The 20602-nt window shown below is 44.0% G+C and overlaps 1 protein-coding gene across 5 annotated transcripts in view; it reads right to left on the bottom strand.

The window, feature by feature from the left end:
* The window catches only part of MAFF (MAF bZIP transcription factor F), a 30796-nt gene extending 10194 nt beyond the window's left edge, over positions 1–20602 (bottom strand). Inside the window, exons 1-2 of one of the 5 annotated variants that reach the window (XM_054988704.1) lie at positions 20426–20602; positions 5160–5230 (exon numbers count right to left, since the gene is read on the bottom strand). In XM_054988704.1, the coding sequence (XP_054844679.1) occupies positions 5160–5195 (36 nt within the window). In that variant the 5' untranslated portion in view covers positions 5196–5230; positions 20426–20602. Of the gene's footprint in view, positions 1–5159; positions 5231–20207; positions 20393–20425 lie in introns of those variants that run through there. The other 4 variants (XM_054988709.1, XM_054988705.1, XM_054988708.1 and 1 more) reach the window with 4 other exon arrangements.

Here is a 20602-nt window from a genome sequence, read left to right as displayed (position 1 = left end):
CCTTTTGTTATATGTCTAATAAATGGACTGGATTGTTGGGTGAAATGTTAATATTGGATGTTAAGTAGGAGCTAGATGGTGTGTGTAAAGAATAATTATTAAGGCAGAAGGAAAGATGAAGGCAAGCTGTATATTTCAGTTGGTCTAATAGGAAGTAATATGTAGAGGTAGGATCATTTGGTATGTGCAAAGAGGTTTAGAGATATTTCTGAGAACTGTTTGGAATAAAGATATAGAGAATTAACGCTTTGAAACACCCGGCAGCCAGTGTCCTCTTTACTACTGTACAATTTACCTTGATGCTGACCTGCTCAGCAGCAAGAAGTTCTTCCCCTCCCCCTTCCCCTTTTTGCTATGTTTTCCTTTTCCAAATGCTGTTAGTGTTCTTGTGATTCTTGAGGAAGCAGACATGAGACCCTCCAGCAACCCCTTTTGGAAACCTACCTACGGAGCAGCCAAAGGAGCAGAATTTGAGACTCCTTCGCTGGCCAGAGGCTGCCTCCGTTTTTCTGGCTGATTTGATTCAAAGGCCAGCACCAGCTCCATGGAAGGGCAGCCCTCTCTTCCAAGGGGACCCCTCATTTTTTTCTCTTTTTGCTAAAGGACATGCGTGTCATTCCATTTTTGTTTTTGGGGACATTGCCGCTTATTCTGTCCAATGCCCTTTCTGATACAAGGGGGGGTGTAAACACTTTCCTTCCTACCTTGTGTACCTAGTTGCATTTCTTTTGCCCCTCATTCGGTTACTTATTTGATTGAATGTATTCCTGAACTGAGTTCATCAATCTATGCTTACTGTTCAAATTGATTTTGATCTGCTTTTTACATTAAGTTCATTGGGTGTTAAGCTACTTTTTATCTTTGGTTTTTCCTTACATTATTGAATTGTTATTTGCCTTCTTAATTTTGACCTGCTTTTTGCAGTAAGTTCATGAAGTGTTAAGCTAATTTTATCTTTGGTTTTCCCTTACATTATTGAATTGGTGTTATTTACCTTTTCATTTGTTCTATTCTGACTCACTAGTTATGATGATGCTTGTATGTTTACATAGGGCACTGCCATTTGATTGGATTCCTTGCCCTTCACCAACCATATCTGATTCCTATGCCTTTAATGCCTAGGGTTAATTCATAGTATCCCATTCACTTAGTGCTTTTGGTTTTTGTGCATCATATTGTTGCATTTTCTTCGCTTTAACTGTTTGCATCCATGTTCATGGTCAATGCTTTGCTGTTACATTGCTTTAAGGGTTGCCTAGAAATCTTTGTGTATTTCTCTGTCACCTTCATTGCTATGCCTCTCACCTGTCAACTCTCAGGCAGGGGAAGCCACTATACTGGTTGAATTAATTTTGATATGCTTTATTTTTATCAGTTGCTTTTTATATGTGCTATTTTGATATAATGCCCTCATTTATTCTATGCTTGTATGTTTTTGTGGAGCACTGCCATTCATTCTGATTGTTTGCTTTTCACTGACACTATTGGATTTCCATTGGACTCTCGCATTGATTATGCTGCCTTAATGCCTGTGTTACCTCACTGCATTTCACCCTGTATGTGTATACATATTGTTATGGCTTACTAGTACTATATGTATAAGAGCATGCATGATTTATATGAATGTAAGATGCTTGTGATGATGCTCAATGAGGCTGTCTGCCCACCCAGCAGCTCCCACCCAAGCTGCTCTGATGTATAGCCCCCTTGGGTACTAGGGGGGGAGGTCTCTTTTATTAGGGCGCCTCACCCCTACCAGCCTAGCTACTGCATGCTCAGACCACAGGGAATGGAGATGACTCCATCCACCTCCAAGCTCCACCAAGCGGAGACCCAGCCAATTGACCAGAAGCTGTGTGCCTAGAACTCCTCCTTGATCCCCACCGACCCTGCACTGCGAAGTGACAGCGGAGTGGAAGTGTGTTCTTGTTTCACGTATTCATAGGCTGAATGAGCTTGTTTCTGTATATATATGTGTAACCCCGTTTGACAGCTATACTGTAAACTGTGCCTCTGTGAATACTGTATGCTTGCATCTACCCGTTATTATTGATTGCATGTGACTATGGCCTACTGATGGTGTATACTATGCCTGCTGATTCCTACTGGTCAATCATTGCTTATTAACCACTATAATTGATTACTGCTTATTGGTTACTACCTTTGATTATTAATGTAATACTGAATATTAAGGTTTAGCCCTCCTCAGCTGGAGCCCCACCGCTACGGGAATATCCAATCTGACCATGCACCCAATTGTTGTTATGTTGATCTTCCAGGTCTTGGTGCTCTCCGTCCATCCCTTGCGTGTTTTATTACCCTTGTTGTTATGAACCATGATAGTTGTGTGTACATTTATGCGTACGGACTGAACCGGTCCCATGGACACTTTGCCTGCCGGACACCGCTCTGAGGCCCTCTTGTGGACTAGGGGGGGAGCGTTCCTCTCTACCTCTTGACCCACGATCTGCCTCCAGACAGCCACCTGTGGCTCCACCTCCATGAGGACTAGAAACTGTGTGCCTGACGTCTTGTCTACCAGCCCACGCTCCAGCGCTGCAGTTCAACGCAGATGTCTAGGGGAGTGCACAGACACATGGACTAAGTTTGCTTGTCTCTTGTATATATGCAACCCAGTCTCATAGCTGTGCTGTGGACTGCGCCATCTGTGATCTTTTTCCTCCCCTGGTCCCTATGGACTTATTCCAACGACTTGCCTTCTAGGAAGTGTAGTCCTATGAATTTAGTTCCCCAAGTTGTATGCCGTATGAATTGTTCTCTCAAATCTGTTTTCCTCAACTATAAGTGCTTTTAAGGTATTATGGTCATTATCCTTGTGTTTGTTTGTACTGTGAACCACATTACGTATATTTTATCTCGGTATAAAATGTCCTCAGCTCAGCCTATGGCCATACCACCAGTACTCATGTCCCTGCTTTGCTTTTGATTTTGGCCATATATGAAATAACCATGGTTCTTATGTATGCATCTGTACCACTGTAAGCCACCTCTGAGTCTAGCCACATGGGAATGATGTCTGTTCATGAATTGTGATGCGATGTCTAGCCTTGTATAATTACTTCCACCCTCTATGAGTGGATAGGTCTATGAATGAATTGTTTTGTGTTTATGAATTGCTCTTTTATGAATTGCTCTGTACCCATGAATTACTATGCATTCATGAATTGCTTTACACCTGTGTCTGGGCTTATGAGTTGCTATGTACCCCTCACCCGGAAATGAGAGATGAATTGCTTCAAACCATGTATGTGCTGCTTCCCGCTTTTACCTGAATGAATTACCTTGTGGTTGTACAGTCACTGATCATTCTGTGAAGTATCTCTGCCCTTAAGTATGTGCATATGAGTTATCTTGCATATTATGAAATTGTGTATTCCTGCTTGTGCTAACGGTTGCATCTTGGATATATGTGTGTATATGTATCTATATATATACGCGTATTTATACATACATATATAGGTAGTTTTCCTGAGCTGGACAGAGAGATGTGCAGCCCATTGGCTGATCTAAATTTTGTAATCTGGATGTGTGGTTCTCCATACCAAATTTGCAAATGACACCTCCCCTTCCTCCCCCTTCCCTCTCCCACCCCCTGGATGCTCGACCACCAGAGGTGCCACTCTTGCTCAACGGTGAAGACATGTTCGGGGACCGACCCTCCTGAGTCGGGTGGTCCCCGAGGGGGGGAATTGTTACCGAGCAGCCCCCCTCCCTCCAGAGGCCAGCCATGAACTGGGTCTGAGTTCTACACTAAAAGACTGCAGTGCCTGTGTTCCTCTAATACACGTGTCAGTTTCATATCTGATGCTGCAACAGACTGACAGTTCCTGGACAATTGCTCTCAAAACTCTTACGTGGCACTGCCCTGCTCAAGCTTATATCTGGACTCTCCTGTGTGATGCTGCCCTGTTGCCAACCATGGACTGTGTCTTAAACGCTGCTCCCTTGCCTGCCATGAGAGCTTGCCTCACTCTGGGCTCCAGCTACGCTGCCAGCAGCCGGATGCCAGCCAGGGGAAACCTTCTGCGAGGGTGGCCAGGCACTCCCTGGCCAGCTCCTGCCGGGAGCCTCCCTTGGGCTGACTGCCCTCACTGCCAGACAATCTGCTGGTAAGCCCTAGCCAACAGCCAAGAAGCCGAGGGGAACAGCCTGCTTTGGGAAGCCATTTCGAAGAAGCGAGCGGACCACGTACGCAGCAAGAGAATCCCACTCTCCTCCGCATTTCTTAACACCTATCCAGAATGGAGATTGATCATCAGTCAGCCAGGGCAATCAACAAGCGCACATCAAAGCAACCTTTGCACTCCGGACTTGAAGGCACTGGGATGAGCCTGGGAACGAGCAAACGGCCCGGTTCCCCTTCCTCCTCCCCTCCCCTCTCCCCAAAAGTGTCATTTATAAATTAATCAGACTTCAAACATGGTCTAATCAAGGCTGTCCCGATGGGCTCAAACCCTTTGATTTAAGTCGTGAGAACCACTGACAGGGGCGCCAGCCTCTGGGTGCTTTGAAAGTATATAAGCTAGCCCCTCAAACCTGAGGGTGCGCGCGCGCCAGCCCCATCCGACTTCCTTGCTGTCTCTCTGTGATTCCAGTGCGGGCGCTGGATCATGTCATGTCCATATCTCTGACATGCCTACTGCTTGTGAGTATGCCCTTTGTCATCGTGGGGTTCCTGCTCAGGTCTCTAATGTTCATACTCTGTATTTCTTAGATCTTGTATGTAATCTTGGATGTGTGTGTGTAATTTCAGGCATACGTCACATTATTAGAAAATACACGTTATTGACTGAACATCTGTAGTCTGCCTCTTTGTCACGGGGATTTCTGAAAATGGACCTTGGTATAGCTGGCTAGATCCGCGCTGTTTTAGTTCTGGACTGCTAAGCTAACTCCCCATCCTATTAATAGAGCAGTTCCAGTAACACTTCTGAATTGTTTCAAATTGTGCCTCAGGGGCTACTTCTACATAACTGAAATTGAGGTGGCTATCTGAACTATGACCGGAGTGTGAAACTGCCCATTTTTATGGAGGGCTAAGCCTTCCTCCCAGATCTTGGCCTGACTTGGGTTGGTTTAAAGACCTGCGAAAACCCGGAGTGGGAGAAGCTTGCTCTTCAGCACTGGCAGGCTCTTACCTTTAGGGCTTTGCTTGACAGGCTGTCAGCTGACATTTTACCTTGCACTCCACTCTTCCCCAGGAAGTCCCCTGTAATTGAGCACAAAAACAACAACAACCCTGTAATTGGTATTCACCCCACTGTACTTTGCGCTCTGTCGGGAAAGTCAACATTTTTCACCTAAGAAGTTTCCCCTCCATTTACCCTGCCCATGTCTCCATTCCCAGACTCCATTCGCCCTCACGCCAAACTGAAAGATATGTAACAGAAACTTGGATTCATCCCTAAGAAAGCCACCCTTCTGTGGATGGAAATATCCTTTAATGTTCCACAATCCTTTAGTCCAGCAGAGCTGTGGAGAGATACCAGATCACAGACCCAGTGTCAGAATGAGTCATACTTTTCGGTTTGTTTTGCTTTTGACTAACATTGAAAAACTCTTTCTAATTTCCCCAAATTGGACTGTGTCAGCAGCCAGCTGTTTCATGCTGTCCCATACGATCGCCTACCTATCCGCCCAAACAGAGGTTAGACAGACGCTGTTCATCCTCTCCACCCTGGAGTGTCTCTATACTGGACATGCCCTGCAGCAACCGGAAGCTGCACATGGGCAAACATTTCCTGAGAAGGAGGAAACAGAACTGTGAGGAGCCAGCTGGTGGGTGTGTCCCTGAAATGCCAGTGCCTGGAAAGAGACACTGTTGTGTGTGTGTGGGGGGGGGGGATATGTGCTAGAGCACGTATGTGCAGGGGAAGGGATGTCTTTTTAATAAAGAACCCTGCATTGCCAAGGCAGATGTATAGGAAAAACTATACTGAATAGTAAACTGGGTGGTTTGTGCAAGTCACAAAAAACAGCAAAATGAGGCCACCTGCCGAGAAGGTGTCCATATATTTGGAAGATTTGACAGGAATGCAAAAAAAAGGGGGGGGGACTTGGTTAGTTTATTTAAAAAGAGGAAAACAAAGTCTAAAGCACAGCCTGGTTAAAACTGAGCATGTTGTAGGAGGCACAGAATGTTGACAGTAGTTTAGATTCAAGTAAAAGGGGTGGGGGAAGAAGGGGCAGAAAGAGCAATTTCCCCAGTGATTCCTTGCAAACCCCCAGCTTGTCTTCCTTACTAAGAACCGTGCACTGTTCTGCTCTGCTGGCAGTCAGGTAATTTTTAGAGGTTAAAGATAACCTTGTCGCCCAAAGGAAAATCCAAGAACAGAAGCCACCTTTTATCAGAACTAACCAAAACAACAAAACAATGTGCAAACTACTCAAGTTCTCCAGAACTCTTCATTGAGATTGATTTTTTAAAAAATCACTGTGCGTGCGTGCTTGCGTCTCTCTGACAGGACCTTATCTGCATCCTGTGTACAATGTCAGGCAGATTTGAATAGATATCTTGGCTCTGGGTGGAGCTGTAAAATCAAACCGGAGATCAGTGGACTTAAAAAACTCTCAAAAATTTATTCCAGCATAAGCTTTAATGAGTCACATCAGATTTTATCAGGTTGCACTTTTCACCTTTTTTGACAAAAAGGAGAATGGAAGTCTGCAACTGAAATCTGTATCTCTCTGAGGCTCAGAGATCTCTCAGAATTACAATTTATCTCCAGACTACAGAGAGCAGTTCCCCTGGAGAAAATGGCAGCTTTGGAGAGTAGACTCTACAGTGTTATACCCTGCTGAGGTCCCTCCCCAAACTCCACCTTCCCCAGACCTAGGGTTTCCAGCTCCAAGTTGGGAAATTCCTGGAGAGGGTGAAGCCTGAAGAAGGCAGGGTTTGAGGAGGGAAAGGACCTCAGCATAGTGTAATGCCATAGACTCCACTATCCAAAGCAGCCATTTTCTCCAGGGGAACTGATATCTGTCACCTGGAGATCAGTTGTAATTCCAGGAGATCTCCAGCCACCATGTGGAAGTTGGCAACCCTACCAGACCTCACCCCCAACTGTCCAGGGATTTCCCAACCAAGAGCTGGCAATCCTATATATCAGCAGTTTCATGAAAGGATGGGATTTTCCTCATTCACTTCAATTGGTGCAAGCTCTTATGAAGTCACTATCATATTACTGTAAAAAAATTGACTAAATCTAAGTTATTCAAGCCTTTTTTTAGGAAAAACACACACACTAACATGTCTGCCTTGGGAGGTTATGCTCATGTTTAATGAAGACCCAGCAATTCCCCAATGTGAGTCTATTTGCTGTTTTGTTTATTTTATTTACATTTATTAGCCGTCTTTCCACCGTGCAGGAATTCAGGAAAACTGAGTTGACATAGAGTGTCCCTTGCTGATTTCTTCAGTTGTACTACTGTAATATTGACAGCCCTTCATGAGAAGGCTCAACAGTCCCCCCCAAAAAGCAGGGGAACAGACAAGTTCCCACATGACATGAATAACTCCCATCACTCAGGTTTTGGCCTGCTATAAAACTGTTCTGCTTGTGGCATTTGGCATCTTCAGTGACCATGTGGTTGCAACTAAAACCTTGCTTAACTTTACATGATGAAAGAAAAGCCCACGATCTGCCACACTTACACATAACAACAATATTTGATTTATATACCACCCTTCAGGACAACTTAACACCCAAAGAGCGGTTTACAAAGCATATTATCATCATCATCATCATCATCATCATCACCACCACCACAACAATCACCCTTTGAGGTGAGTGGGTCTGAGAGAGCTCTAAGAGAGCTGTGGCTGACCCAAGGTCACCCAGCTGGCTTCAGGTGGAGGAGTCAGGAATCATACCCAGTTCTCAAGATTAGAATCCTGCCGCTCTTAACCACTACAACAAGCTGGTCCCAGTTCCTATGTGGATACTGCTTATATGGCCCAATCTGACACACAGCTTCATTAGGAACATTCTCACAGGACAGAGCACGCTGCAGGCTCATGCATCCCCACACCCGCCCTGAGCAAATCCAGGGCTGACATACATCCATGCCTATGTGGCTATGTCCCATATGCACAGTGGCAAATAGATTTCCTACCAGTGTTTATATATTTAGGTCCAGTTTTATACCTCAAGCTCTACACATAGAAGGATGTTGCCAAGGTAAAGGCAGCAACAGGAGCAGAGGGAGCAAGACTATAGTACAATGTCTTGAGTTCCATGGGGGAAAGGGAGAATGAGTGTACATTTTTAAAGAAGGTATATTGGCCAAAGCAGCTAGAGAAACTTAAGGACAGATGTGGGAAGGGAGACAGGAAACACCTGTTTTTATTAATCGTTTTAAAAAACTATTATGCATTATTATGCAAATTATTATGCATAGAGGATCTTTGGCAGTGTTACCAACCTACCGGTGGAGGCTGTAGATCTCCTACAATTATAACTGATCTCCAGCCTAGAGAGATCTGTTCCCCTGGAGAAAATAGCTGCTTCAGAGGGTGAACTTTATGGCATCACATCTTTGCTGAGCTCTGTCCCCAAACTCTACCTTCCTCGTGTTCTGTCCCCAATCTCCAGGAGTTTTCCAATCCAGACTAGGCAACACAAGTTTTTGGAGACAGGGTGAGAATTAAAGATACAAACAGACATGCTCCTCTTTTTCCTATCCCTCCAATACCCCCAAGTATTTGATATTAAATAACCTCAAGGTATTTGAAAACTCAAGATATTATCAGAGTGCTTATTATGAAGAGGCATAAACAATTTATTTTGAACACAATATGTGAATGTAGACAGAAAAAATGATATGCTAAGAACAGTTCAGGTATCATTACTGATGCTAATGGAAGTTTCAGAATCATAGAATCATACGGTTGGAAAGGACCTCCAGGGTCATCTAGTCCAACCCCCTGCGCAATGCAAGAAATTCAAAACTATCTCATTAGCTCATTGAAGTCTCAGAAACTGCAAATTTAAGGCAATCCCAGCTAAGCCTCTGAAGTCCCCCCCCCTTTAAACTGGGCACACACTTCTCTGCATTTTGCAAGATCTCCAGAACTCCAAGGATAAGCTAAAAGTGAAGTTCTTAGTTTTCTAAGACCCTCAGTAGTTTTCCTTGAGTCATGGGGCATCACAAATGGCATTATTCACTCCTCTACAAAGAAAGTAAAAGTTTATGGGCCAATGTATTTGTGGAGATTTTTTGTCTGAAAGGTGAACATTCCCCTAAGAATACAGACAAGGCGGTAAAAGAGGGAAAAAGTTACTTAAGTCGGTTTGTTTTTGCTCATATTAAGACATGTCCAGACAGGAGACTGGGGACAGATGCAACAGGAGATGGGCAGAGGCCCAGGAACTGGAGAGACAAGAGGCCCCTGAGTCTCTCAGAACTAACACTGCAGCCTGTTTGAGAAGGGCTGGACCTCAGAGAGTCAGGACTGACTAAGGCACTGCCAACTTCCCTCTAGAACTTACAGCCAAGTGTAAGTTTTTCCTCTCCTAAGAACAAAGGCTAGTCAAAGTTTGAGTACAGGCCACAAGCACATGTACCTTAAATGCCATCAGCAAGCAAAATTACACTCATTTTCATGACTCAGATTGTCTCAGCTTAGGCAGATGACATTTTCAGCCCTTGAGAAAGCTGCATTTCAGTAGAAGGACAAACAGTACTTGCCTCTACAGTCAAAAGACTTTCAAGAGGGAACGCGTAGGTGAAACATGTTCAGCACACAACACAAACCAATATAGCCCTGTTCACAAGTTACAGTGAACTAAGGTTGCCGCTAGCAACCCCCAGGAGCATTTAGGGGGGAGGGAAGTGTGCTGCTGTCATGACAGTGCATTGACATCACTTCTGGTGGAAATGGGGAGTGATGCCATGGTACACTCTAGGAGTTACAAAAAATCTGAAGATTTGTAACAGCCCCTACTATAGCAGGAGACCTGGCAGCCCTACAGTGAACATATATACCTGATTTTTTAAAAATACATGTGTTGAGTAAATATGTTACACTCGGCACCTGTACTTCTTAATATGTAACACAAGCCCCCATATTTGTCTAGACAGTCATTCCGATTATAAAGTGAATGCGCACTGGCTCATTCTTACAAATGTGTGCAAGCTTATGTGTATATATAATGGAAGTCTCTTTGTCATCCATTACATTTTTATCCTACCCCTACTTAGAGTTGTTAGTATTATTGCTGTTTATTTACAGTCTGCCTTTATCACTGATCCATTCTCCTACCAGAGGCACGGGATCCCCCATCCCGGACCATACCTCCTGCTGCTGATCAGCTGCTTGATGGGAGGGAGGAGGAGAAACAGGGGAACTTACCCCTCCTGAAGGGTGCTTCCAGGTGATGTCTTGACACAACATCACTTTCGGTATGCCTGAAAGTGACATCATGTAGCCAAGGGGAAGCTCTGATATTTGGGCAAAACCCACATAGTTTTGCCCAAATACCAGAGTGATTTTGACGTGATGGCATAATTACAGGAGATGACATTCTCATGTCGCTGGAGTTCATACATGCTGATGCGCTTGCGAAAGTAAGAAACCATTCTGCTGCCCCGCCATCTCCCCCTGCCCTCCAACAGTTGCCAAGGGCAACCCGGCAACCCCACCCATACTCCAAGGAGCTTAGAATAGCATGCATTGGTTTTCCTCTCATCCCTTTTATTCTCACAACCCTCCCCCCCCTTGTGATTGTGCTCAGATTTGGCTGCATACAACTGGTCCAAGTATGCTTCATAACTGAATAGGGATTTGAACTTGGGCCTCGCCAGCCCTAGTCAATTACTCTGACCACTATACCATATTGGGCAATTCCAGGCAATCCGTTTTTAACACACAATTATAATATTATTTGATATGGGAGGATCCAAACATCCTTCCTCTACTTTCATGAGGAACAGGCATTTTAACTGCACTTAATCAACAAAGTCCTATAAGTGAGGGGGAAAACACACATACACATCCATTACAATTGCTCTGTGGAAGAAAGGATGAGCAAGTGTCACAGGTATCTACTGGGTAGTGTTTGTGCCATTATGATACAACTCCTCTGCCAATGGTACATTTCAATTTTATTATTTAATCTTCTTCGTTGTTAGGGATTGAACTCTCCCTTCTACCCTACAATTCAAATGCACGATACCACTGCGTCACGACAATGCACGACAGCCACTTTACCAACCTTTTGCTTAACCAAACAACAAATATTTGAACACTGTGCATCCATCTTCTCTTCTGCTGCAGCATGCATCCCCCTCCCCAGCCAGTATTTATTTAAAATAAATACAAGCATACAGAACAGTCAGATTGCCTCCCTTCCATTATATAGAGACAGGATACCACGCTATGATGCAACAGCACATGTATAATACTATGTTCTCTTTAAATCCTGAAGAAAGGACTATGTAGCATTATATGCAAAGCAGGTCTCACCAATGGTGGCTGAGACACTCTTGTATTTTTCCCTTCAGCTCCTCCCTTGAATCCAACAGACTGGGAATTGGAAAGCCACGCTACTCTGTTGATTGTCAGCATGAGGCACACACACTGTGTGACATACAGTGTAACCATCATTTTTTTTTTAAGTTTTCCCTTCTGCCATCTTAAATCATGTAGTGACAGAGTTATGTACCCCCTAGATCAGACCACAAGCCTAATATTGCAAGCAGAGCCTTCCAATTGACTGATGGATGGGTTGTATTAGACAGGATGGTTCTTCTTGTGCCATTATGACAAAGTTTGAAAATCTCCTTAACAAGCACATGGATTCAGAGTCTCAAGCCTGGCGTTATTAGGTGCCTCAAAATTAATTATGATAAACAGCTGAGGCTCAATATCCCTTATAACAGTGGTACCCACTCCACAGCTCATGGAGAGCCATATTCACAGTCACCATCAACCAAAACAGTCACATTTTATTCTATCTTTGGCATGAGGCCTGCACCACAGGGAACCAACTGCCATCCACAGGTCACACTGGTCAAGGGCCTTGCCCACTTTCTTGAAAAATGGAATAGGTGGTACATTGAGAAGCAAAAGAGCTGCATGTGATGCATCTAACAATGAGAGCTGTGGCTCTCGAAAGCTTATGCTACAATAAAGTTGGTTAGTCTTAAAGGTGCTACTGGACTCTTTACTAAGTGGCTCTTGAGTTGCTGAGTATCATTACTTTATAAGCAGACTCTTATAAAAATTTCTTTCCTAGAGATTTAAAAAAAAAAGCAGTTTAGCACATTATTTAAAATTTGTTAAATGTATGTAGTATCTTTTTGATTAGTTTCAAACTAAAAAAAAATGAAAATAATGAACAAACCTTGAGTTCCCCAGAACATTAAATCAGCTTGAGTGTTCAAGATAAATTGAAGGGGGGGGGAGATGTTTCAGAGAATGATGGAGAAGCCCCAAGTTTGCAGCTTGTATCCCATTGTAACATAGATGTGTTGCAGACTTAATTGTACTAGATGGGGCTGTGTGTAACACAGGCTACTGGAATGATTATAGGAAGTGCCATCAAACAGCAGCCAACTTAGGGCAACCCCATAAGATTTTCAAGGCAAGAGAGGAACAGAGGCGCTTTACTATTGCCTGCCTCTGCATAGCAACTTTGGTCTTCTTTGGCAGTCTCCCATCTACATACTAACCAGGGCCAACCTGGCTTAGTTTCTGAGACTAGTGTGGACCATCCAGGAGAGAGAGAACGAGATCTCTCTACGAGAATATATAAGAATCAGCATTTTATTAGATTAGCTAATCAGCAGAGGATGGGGTAGGTGGGAAGCAGTATTACACTAGTAAAGGTAAAGGTGCAAGCACTGAATCATTACTGACCCATGGGGGGTACATGGCATCATCATGACATTTTCTTGGCAGACTTTAGTTATGGAGTGGTTTGCCATTGCCTTCACCAGTCATCTACACTTTACTCCCAGGAAACTGGGTACTCACTAGTACAGTGTAACAAATTTATTATACTACTGCTGTTTGTTTCTGGAACTTTTCTATACACCAACACCACTCTAATCTTTACCTCTTCCTGGAGATGGAGCATCATGGAGAACTGCTTTTAAAAACCTGCCCGGGCAAATTTTCAGACTTCAATCACCCAAAGGAAGCAGGTTTGTAGTGGTGTTTTAATCAGATTGAATTTTAGGGTGCATTTAATAGTTAATTGTTATCTGTGTCATGCCCTCAGGTTGGGATGGCTTATCAATCTAAATAAGTAACTTTAGTATTTCCCTTGAGGAAGAGGAGGAGGAACGATGGGTCAGAGACAGCAGGGATGTGGGAGGGAGAGACGCCATCTCACTGTGAATCAGCAGAAACTGGGAAAGGCTGCCAAGGCCCCATGTGCTGCTTTCTCCACCATGCCTTCACCTATACTGAAGGTATAACACAGTTGCTATGAAGCAGGCAGAAGCAGGCCTCATACCTGCAGGGCCTGCTAGATTGACTGACAAGCCACCAAGCAAACAGGTCAGGTGAGGGAAGACATGAGAACAGCAGAGGACAGGCAGGGAGAAACAGGCTGTAAACTGACTTTCTCAGATGAGACTAATGAGATTCCACAGCCAATTACAGCTGAAGAGTCAGGTGTTCTGGAACAGCGGGCAGCAGGGAGCACTGTGACACACAGCTAGCATACCAGAAGGCCACTGCCTTTCATCCTGCCTTTTCCCTCAAGAAGTATGGAAACACTGTTTCTGCTCTCTATAAAAGAAGGCTAGTTATTCCATGGTACCTCTTCCTGGCACTGTATGTCCGGGAACAGCCAACTGCGTTCAGGCTTACACGCCATTTGTTACAGCCCATCCATAGAGAAAGAGAGGCAAAATCAAGTTACACACTAAAGGGTGAAGTTGAGGGTAACCAAAATAAAGTGTCAAGAAGAACATCAGGACGAGGTGTTCTGGCTAACAAGCAAACAAGGAAGTCACCTGTTTAAACCTTGCCTTATTGGGTAGCATTTAACAAGGCACCCTCCCCCTCTCCCCAATTCATTTGAGGGTAACAGTGATCTCAGAGCCAAGCTAGATGTTCACTCTTTAAAAGAGTTGCATCTGGGTTCCCTGCAGCCACACAGCAACTGCAAGGAATGGCTATTTTAAAAATAAAGCAGAATCTGTTTAGCCTTGGAACAGTGCCACAGAACTCCACAAACACTGCCTCCCCACTGCCATTTTCATGCTGAAACAACCCTTAGAGGGTAGTTTTGTCCCTGTTTTTGCTGCTTCACATGCACAGGATACGCCATGTGGGGCAACAAAAATGGAGAAATAACTCTCCCTCAACGCTGTTTCCATGTGGGAAAACAGTGGTGGTGGGGGAAGTCTTCCTCCCCCTGCAGTGGCATTCCAAGCACAAATGGACTCTGCTTTATTTTTTAATAGCCCATCTGCTATGTTAGCTGTGGCAAACCCAGACCCAACTATTTTTAAAAAAGAGTGAACATCTAGTTTGGCTCTTACTTTATAGGGCTGTTGTGAAAATTACTCAGCATATGTGAAGCTGTTTTAACACTCCAGAGGCCTACATAAAATGTTAAGGACTACTGTATCCTCCTTAAACAGCCTTGTATTATCTGTAGACTCAGGGCCTTTCCATATAGTCAGGGAAAGTCTGTTACAACTGTAAGTCAACCTTTGGGCAACACAAGCCCTAATTTCTGAGATGGTAACACCCGGGGCAGCGGCAGGGAATACACACTTGCTGCATGGAAAGAGCTTGCTAGGGATGAGATTTGCAACCTTATAGGATGGCAGCAAGCAGAAATTTTCTCTCAGCATTTAAATGCAGATACATTGTGATCTGACTGGCAGTGGCGAGGGTAGGGGGGGGTAAGATCACTCCTCTTTCTGGGGCACTTTAGTATTATCCCAAAACAATGGTAGTGAAGAGTTAAATAATTTTTAAAAATAGTGAAAGAGGAGCAAGACAGTCCTAAATAAGGCTTCCCTGAATACACTGTCTCACCCTTTTGTGAACCCTTTAAAACAAATGTTAAAAGGAAGTTCACAGAGTGGTGTGGAGGCACTGCAGGAGGAAGGGGGAGAAATGTACTAGTCATCACTAAATTGTATCATAGGGAATGTCCAATAAGTCTCCATGACAATTGGGCGACCACAATCCACAAAGCAAGCAGAACAATAACGAAGAAAATACTGTATTTTCCTGAGCTCTAAATATCATGTTGCATTGTGATCTCAGCACAAATGCAACAGGGGCAGACCAGGTGGGGAGAGTCAACTGCAAGTTGGGAAAGTTTTGGAGATTTGGAGGTGGAGCCTGGGAAGGGAAGGGTTTGATAAGGGGAGAGTATAAGACTCCACCCTTCAAAGCAACCACTTTCTCCAGGGGAACTGATTTCTGACATCTGGATACACTGCAATTCTGGGGGGTCTCCAGGCTCCACCTAGAGATTGGCAACTGTAGAGCAGACTAATAAGCAGATGTGTACAGGGGAGATCAATCAGAAATATGTTTAAACTAAAAAGGCATATAATAGCCCAACCCCTTTCAAGAGACAGTATCTATAGTGGTTAAAATGGTGTTCCTAATCAAAATTCCATGGAACCCTGGGGTTCCACAGGACATGATCAGTGGTTCTGCGAAAAATTGTGGAATAAATAAATAAAATGTTTGAAATATCACAGAAAATTCCAAATATTCCTCCAAATATCACAGTTACTATGGTTATATTAAGTTATATTGCACTTGAGTTCATTTTATATTATTACAGAGCACTAACAATACAAATGACAATAATTTAGCAGTAACAGAACTGTGCTCCCCTCCATCAACTTTTTCTGGCCCATAAACATTTTCATATGTAGGAGTTCCTTAGGATTAGAAAAATTAATTTAGGGGTTCCTCTATGGAAAAAAATTGGGGAAATACTGGGCTAGAGTGTTGGACTAGGATCTGGAAGACCCAGATTGAAATCCCTGCTCTGCCAGGGAAGCTAGGACCAGACAGCCTAACCTACCTCAAAGGGCTGTTGTGAGGATAAAATAGAGGAGGAGAATTATGTACGCTATTTGGGGTCCCCATTGAGGAGAAAAGGTGGGGTAAAATAAAGTCTCTCTGCCTGCTCAACATCAGGAAACAAAGATAATGGTTGCAAAGCAATTGGCTCTTCGAGTCTTAAAAAACAATTTTCTGCCCCTGACCAGTCCCTTGCCACCCTCTTGAATATTTCTTATGTAGCACCTTTCACTCTGCATTACTATCTGAGGTAGGAGGCTGCATGTGGCTCAGAAAGATGCTAAAATAATGACTTGCTTTAAGAACCATAATCTCCAGGTTTTGTACACATAGCACTACTTACAGCCCTAACACACGGGAATATTTTGACTGAAACCATGTACATACATACCTGTACACTCCCCCTCACCCCGCAAGCCAAACAGCAGTACCATGGACGACAATAGTGTTCTGGGAAGGGCCACGCACACCCTGGTGGTACAATGTTCTCAGTCCAAATCTCTTTCCTTTCTCATTGCTTTTAACCTTTAAAACATACACCACTGCAAGAGATCCTACCCATAGATTTCCCAGGCGCCATTTAGTTTGGCCATTAGTTGAATGAATTTAATGGGACTACTGGCTTAAATCCAAATGGTTTTTTCTCAATTGGGTTGTGAATTGGGCTGCAAGTGTGTTAAGAGATGTTCATATATTTCAGTGTATTTGGGAGGGAAATTTCAGTAACTGAGCATGAAAACAAAAACAGAAGAAAGATACAAAGAGCAGAGACTCCCCAGTTACGCAGCTGTTCTCTAGTATCCTCATAAATTCTAAAGTATCTACAAGTTGCAATGGGGCATACACAAATGGCAACCAATGAGATGTTGAGAGATTTAATATAAATTACTAAAACAGTTTTTAAAAAGAGTTTTACTGGACACATTAGCTACAAATTGCATTGTCAGACAGAGCTGCGTTAGGACAGGGGTTTCCAATGTGGTGTCCATGGGCACCATGGAACCTGCCAATACCTCACCTGGTGCCTACCAAATGTTTTCAGAAAGTAGGTGGGGTCAGGAAAGGCCCTTGCCCAGCACAGCTTCTGACTGGCAACTTGAGATGTGACTGACTGCACAGATTAAAATAACATTGTTTAGGCAAGCAGCTGCCACCACAGTGGTAGTTTCATTCTCTCTCACACTCACCTTTCCCAGTGTGTTTTTAAAATTACCCCTCCCCTGCACTTGGACTTCATCTTGCTGTGTGGTTGACTCCACCTCCAATGGCAGTCATTTGGTGCCTCAAGCCTAACATAGTCCAGGTATAGACTTTCTAGCCAAATCTTTAGATGTCTTTAAACATAAAAGTTGCCAATTAAATTCCTAGAGTAGCAGCAACTTGGAGAATTACTATCATATTAAACAGCTTCAAAAGCAGGTACTGAGAAAATTCCTCCAGTGGCATATGTTAATGTTAATCTGATCATTTATGTGCAGATATGCTCTAGTTAAGGATCTGACACCTAATATTTAATGAAGTTTAATTATCTCAGAGAGAGTGGTTACTTCAGACCAGGCAGATGTTACTCAGTGCTGTGTGTGCTATTCTGAAAGCAAAAGAGGCACATATTTGTAAGTGAGTATATAAATATATATATTATGTGCAACACACAAACAGAGAGAGAACAGAATTCTGGAAAATGGTATCAAATGCTCAAAACAATTCTCTGGGGGACTGAAAATTGCACTTTCCAAGCACACAGAAACAAGGTGAATTTCTACTTTCTCCACCAAGCAGTGACTTTCTGACGTCTTTTCATGATAGAAAGCCATGCAATATTCTGTATTCTAAATGGCTCAAGTCCCTTTCAGCAGTATCCAACAGAATTATTCTAAACCTTTCTAATTCCATTGGAGCCAACTTGCTCAGCAAACTGCAAGTTAAGATTGCTTTGCAGTTCATTTTCATTCCATTTATTGGACTTTTAGCCCTCCCTCCCTGCCATGTTCAGCAAGATACAAGACTTGCATGTGTCAGAAGAGTGATGGCAATAGGGTTGGGGCCTGGAGATCTCTTGGAGAAAACGGCTTCTTTGGAGACTGGACTCTCTATGGCCGTTATACTCTGCTGAGGTCCCTTCCCTCCACAAACTTCGCCCTCCCCAGGCTCTGCCCCAAATCTACGGGAATTTCCCAGTCCAGAGTTGACAACCCTAGATGGCAAGGGCAGCCCACAGCATGTTAAACTTATTTCTAAGCTTGGATATCACACATCTGTCTGCCTTATGGTGAAAAGGCAGTATCACATGGCAGTGTTATATGATTCATAAGAGTTAGGCGACACTGAAGCTGTTAAAGGCTGAAGGGTATGCTAACTGATAGTATGAGGTAGTTTAACAAGCCAAGTATCTAAACATTGAAATACAGCAGAGCACAGAATGGCTTCCTCACTAGAATGCAAAATATGAATGCGAATCCCCTATAGCCACTGATGGGTATATCAGCAACATCTTCCTTTTTTCTCCCTCTTTTCTTCCTTCTAGCAATGATCTGATGACTTCTGTGCAACAAAGCATACATGTCTCTAAAAATAATGAGTTCTTGGTATATTTAGTGTGTGTGGAAGCAGTTACCAAGTGTTAGTTTAAAAGAAGGGCTCCCCCCCCCCTAAATCAACACAATAAGTAGACGGTGAAGCAAATTCCTAGTTACAGAATCACATTCCTTAGAAATTGTAAACATTCATCAGAGAGAGTCTGCAAAAGGGCAGAGCCTGTCCTCACAGAAAAAAAAAGAATCTGTGTGGTAATAGTTTATGTGAAAACTGCAAAACCTAACTGTGAGTTTGGGTATATATCTTTGTCAAATATTCATTTACAGGTTTGTCATACTACTGAAAACTCTCTAGAGATAAGACATTTGACCTGCCCTATAGCAAAGGGAAAATGCAACTTCCTATTCAGTATATAAAACCCTAGAGTTTGTGGTGGATGACCTTTTAAGAAAAGTTCATAACCATCTTTATGTTTTGCAAAAAGTGAACATGGCAGTACTGTAGAAAGATTTGCCTGCTTCCTGTCCCTAAGTCGTTTTCATAACTGTCGTATCTATTAGGCAATACTGGTTGCTGTGCCACCTTTTACTTAAAGTTCTCTCGTCAAGCAGTCATCAATTACATTACATATGCAAAATCTGCTAGGCTGATAAAAAAATGCAGCCCACTCCAGTACAGTTTTTTTGCAGCACCCAGTAACATCATACAATGGGGTTTAAAAATCCAAGACACAGAATGCCCAAAGAGAAATAAATAATAGGTTACTATCCCTAGTAAAGGTACAAAATGGGTGTCTTTCTATACATCTGGAAAGGATTTTTTAAAAGTCCCGCTAGCCTGGGTCCTGCCCCAATAATAGCACATTCCACACGCTAGGGCCCACAGACCAACGCACCCATAGGAGGGCCCAAAGATTACAGCAAGAGGTAACAGGTGCATTGGAGAGCAAACCTCTCCAGTGATCGAAGTAAGCTCAGGCTCTCTCTCTCTCTCGCCATCATAGATCCCTTCCCGATGCTTAACATGAAAGCGAGTAAAATCCCCAAGAGGAATCCACCTACCCGCACTCCTTCCGGAGGAGGCGTCCCATACAGCAGAGTTTTCTCTGATTTGTAAAAGACATCGATCTGGAAGCTCGAGTAAGAAATGTGGGGAACTTTGTCCTCACCCTCCCCGGAGTTCAGGCTTTACTGTCCAGCCTGGCCGAACTGCTTGCCCTCCGTTACCAAACGTCAGCCCCCTTTTGGGGACCCCCCCCCATAACTTCTAAGCCAGAAAAACATTCTTACTACAAATAGACGATGCCATGGAGGGGGGGAACGTAGGGCCTTCCCGGATCGTCGTCTATCAAATCACAGCTCTCCACCGCGCCCGCGACCTGATCCCTGCATGCGACCCAGACCTTGGAGCACGTGCACACGCGTGCTTCATATGTGCCATGAGTAACTCCTATGTTATTGAGCGATTTCCTGCCTTGCGTGCGGCTCCCCAGCGAGCGGGGCGAAGAAGGGAAAGCCTCCTCTCCCCTCGCGTAAGGCTGGGATCTTTGATGAAGAGCCCTTCCCTGCTACACAACTCACCCTCGGTCGGGGGGGGGGGGCGGATTAAAACGAAAACAACAACATAACAGCCTTACCCTAAAAGCGATCGACATCAGACACTCCACGCAATACACACGAATACTGGTTGGACACCCCTTCCAGCCTCTCTGGCTCCTCGCCCTGTCGGGTGGGCACGAAAAAGGAGATGCACCAGGCCCCCCTTTCCCCGCGCAAACGCAGCCCGTCCTTCCTTCTCTGACGTCTGTTAAATTTTCCCTACTAAAGAGTTACGACGAGGCGAGCCTCCACTTACTTCACAGAAATCCGTCTTTGTTCGCCGCCCTTCTCCTTCCTTCCTTCTTTCTCTCTTCGGAAAGCCTCCCCCACCCCTTTTTCTGGCTTATTCTGCTTTCGAATCACCTTGCTGGCTGCTGTAAATGAAGGTTGTTGTTTTCCGAGGAGAAGAGCTGAGCTGGGCTGCGCGCCGCGA

This window comes from Eublepharis macularius, chromosome 9 (genome assembly GCF_028583425.1).
Source record: "Eublepharis macularius isolate TG4126 chromosome 9, MPM_Emac_v1.0, whole genome shotgun sequence".
NCBI lineage: Eukaryota > Metazoa > Chordata > Lepidosauria > Squamata > Eublepharidae > Eublepharis > Eublepharis macularius.
This window is presented reverse-complemented; position numbering and strand designations above follow the sequence as displayed.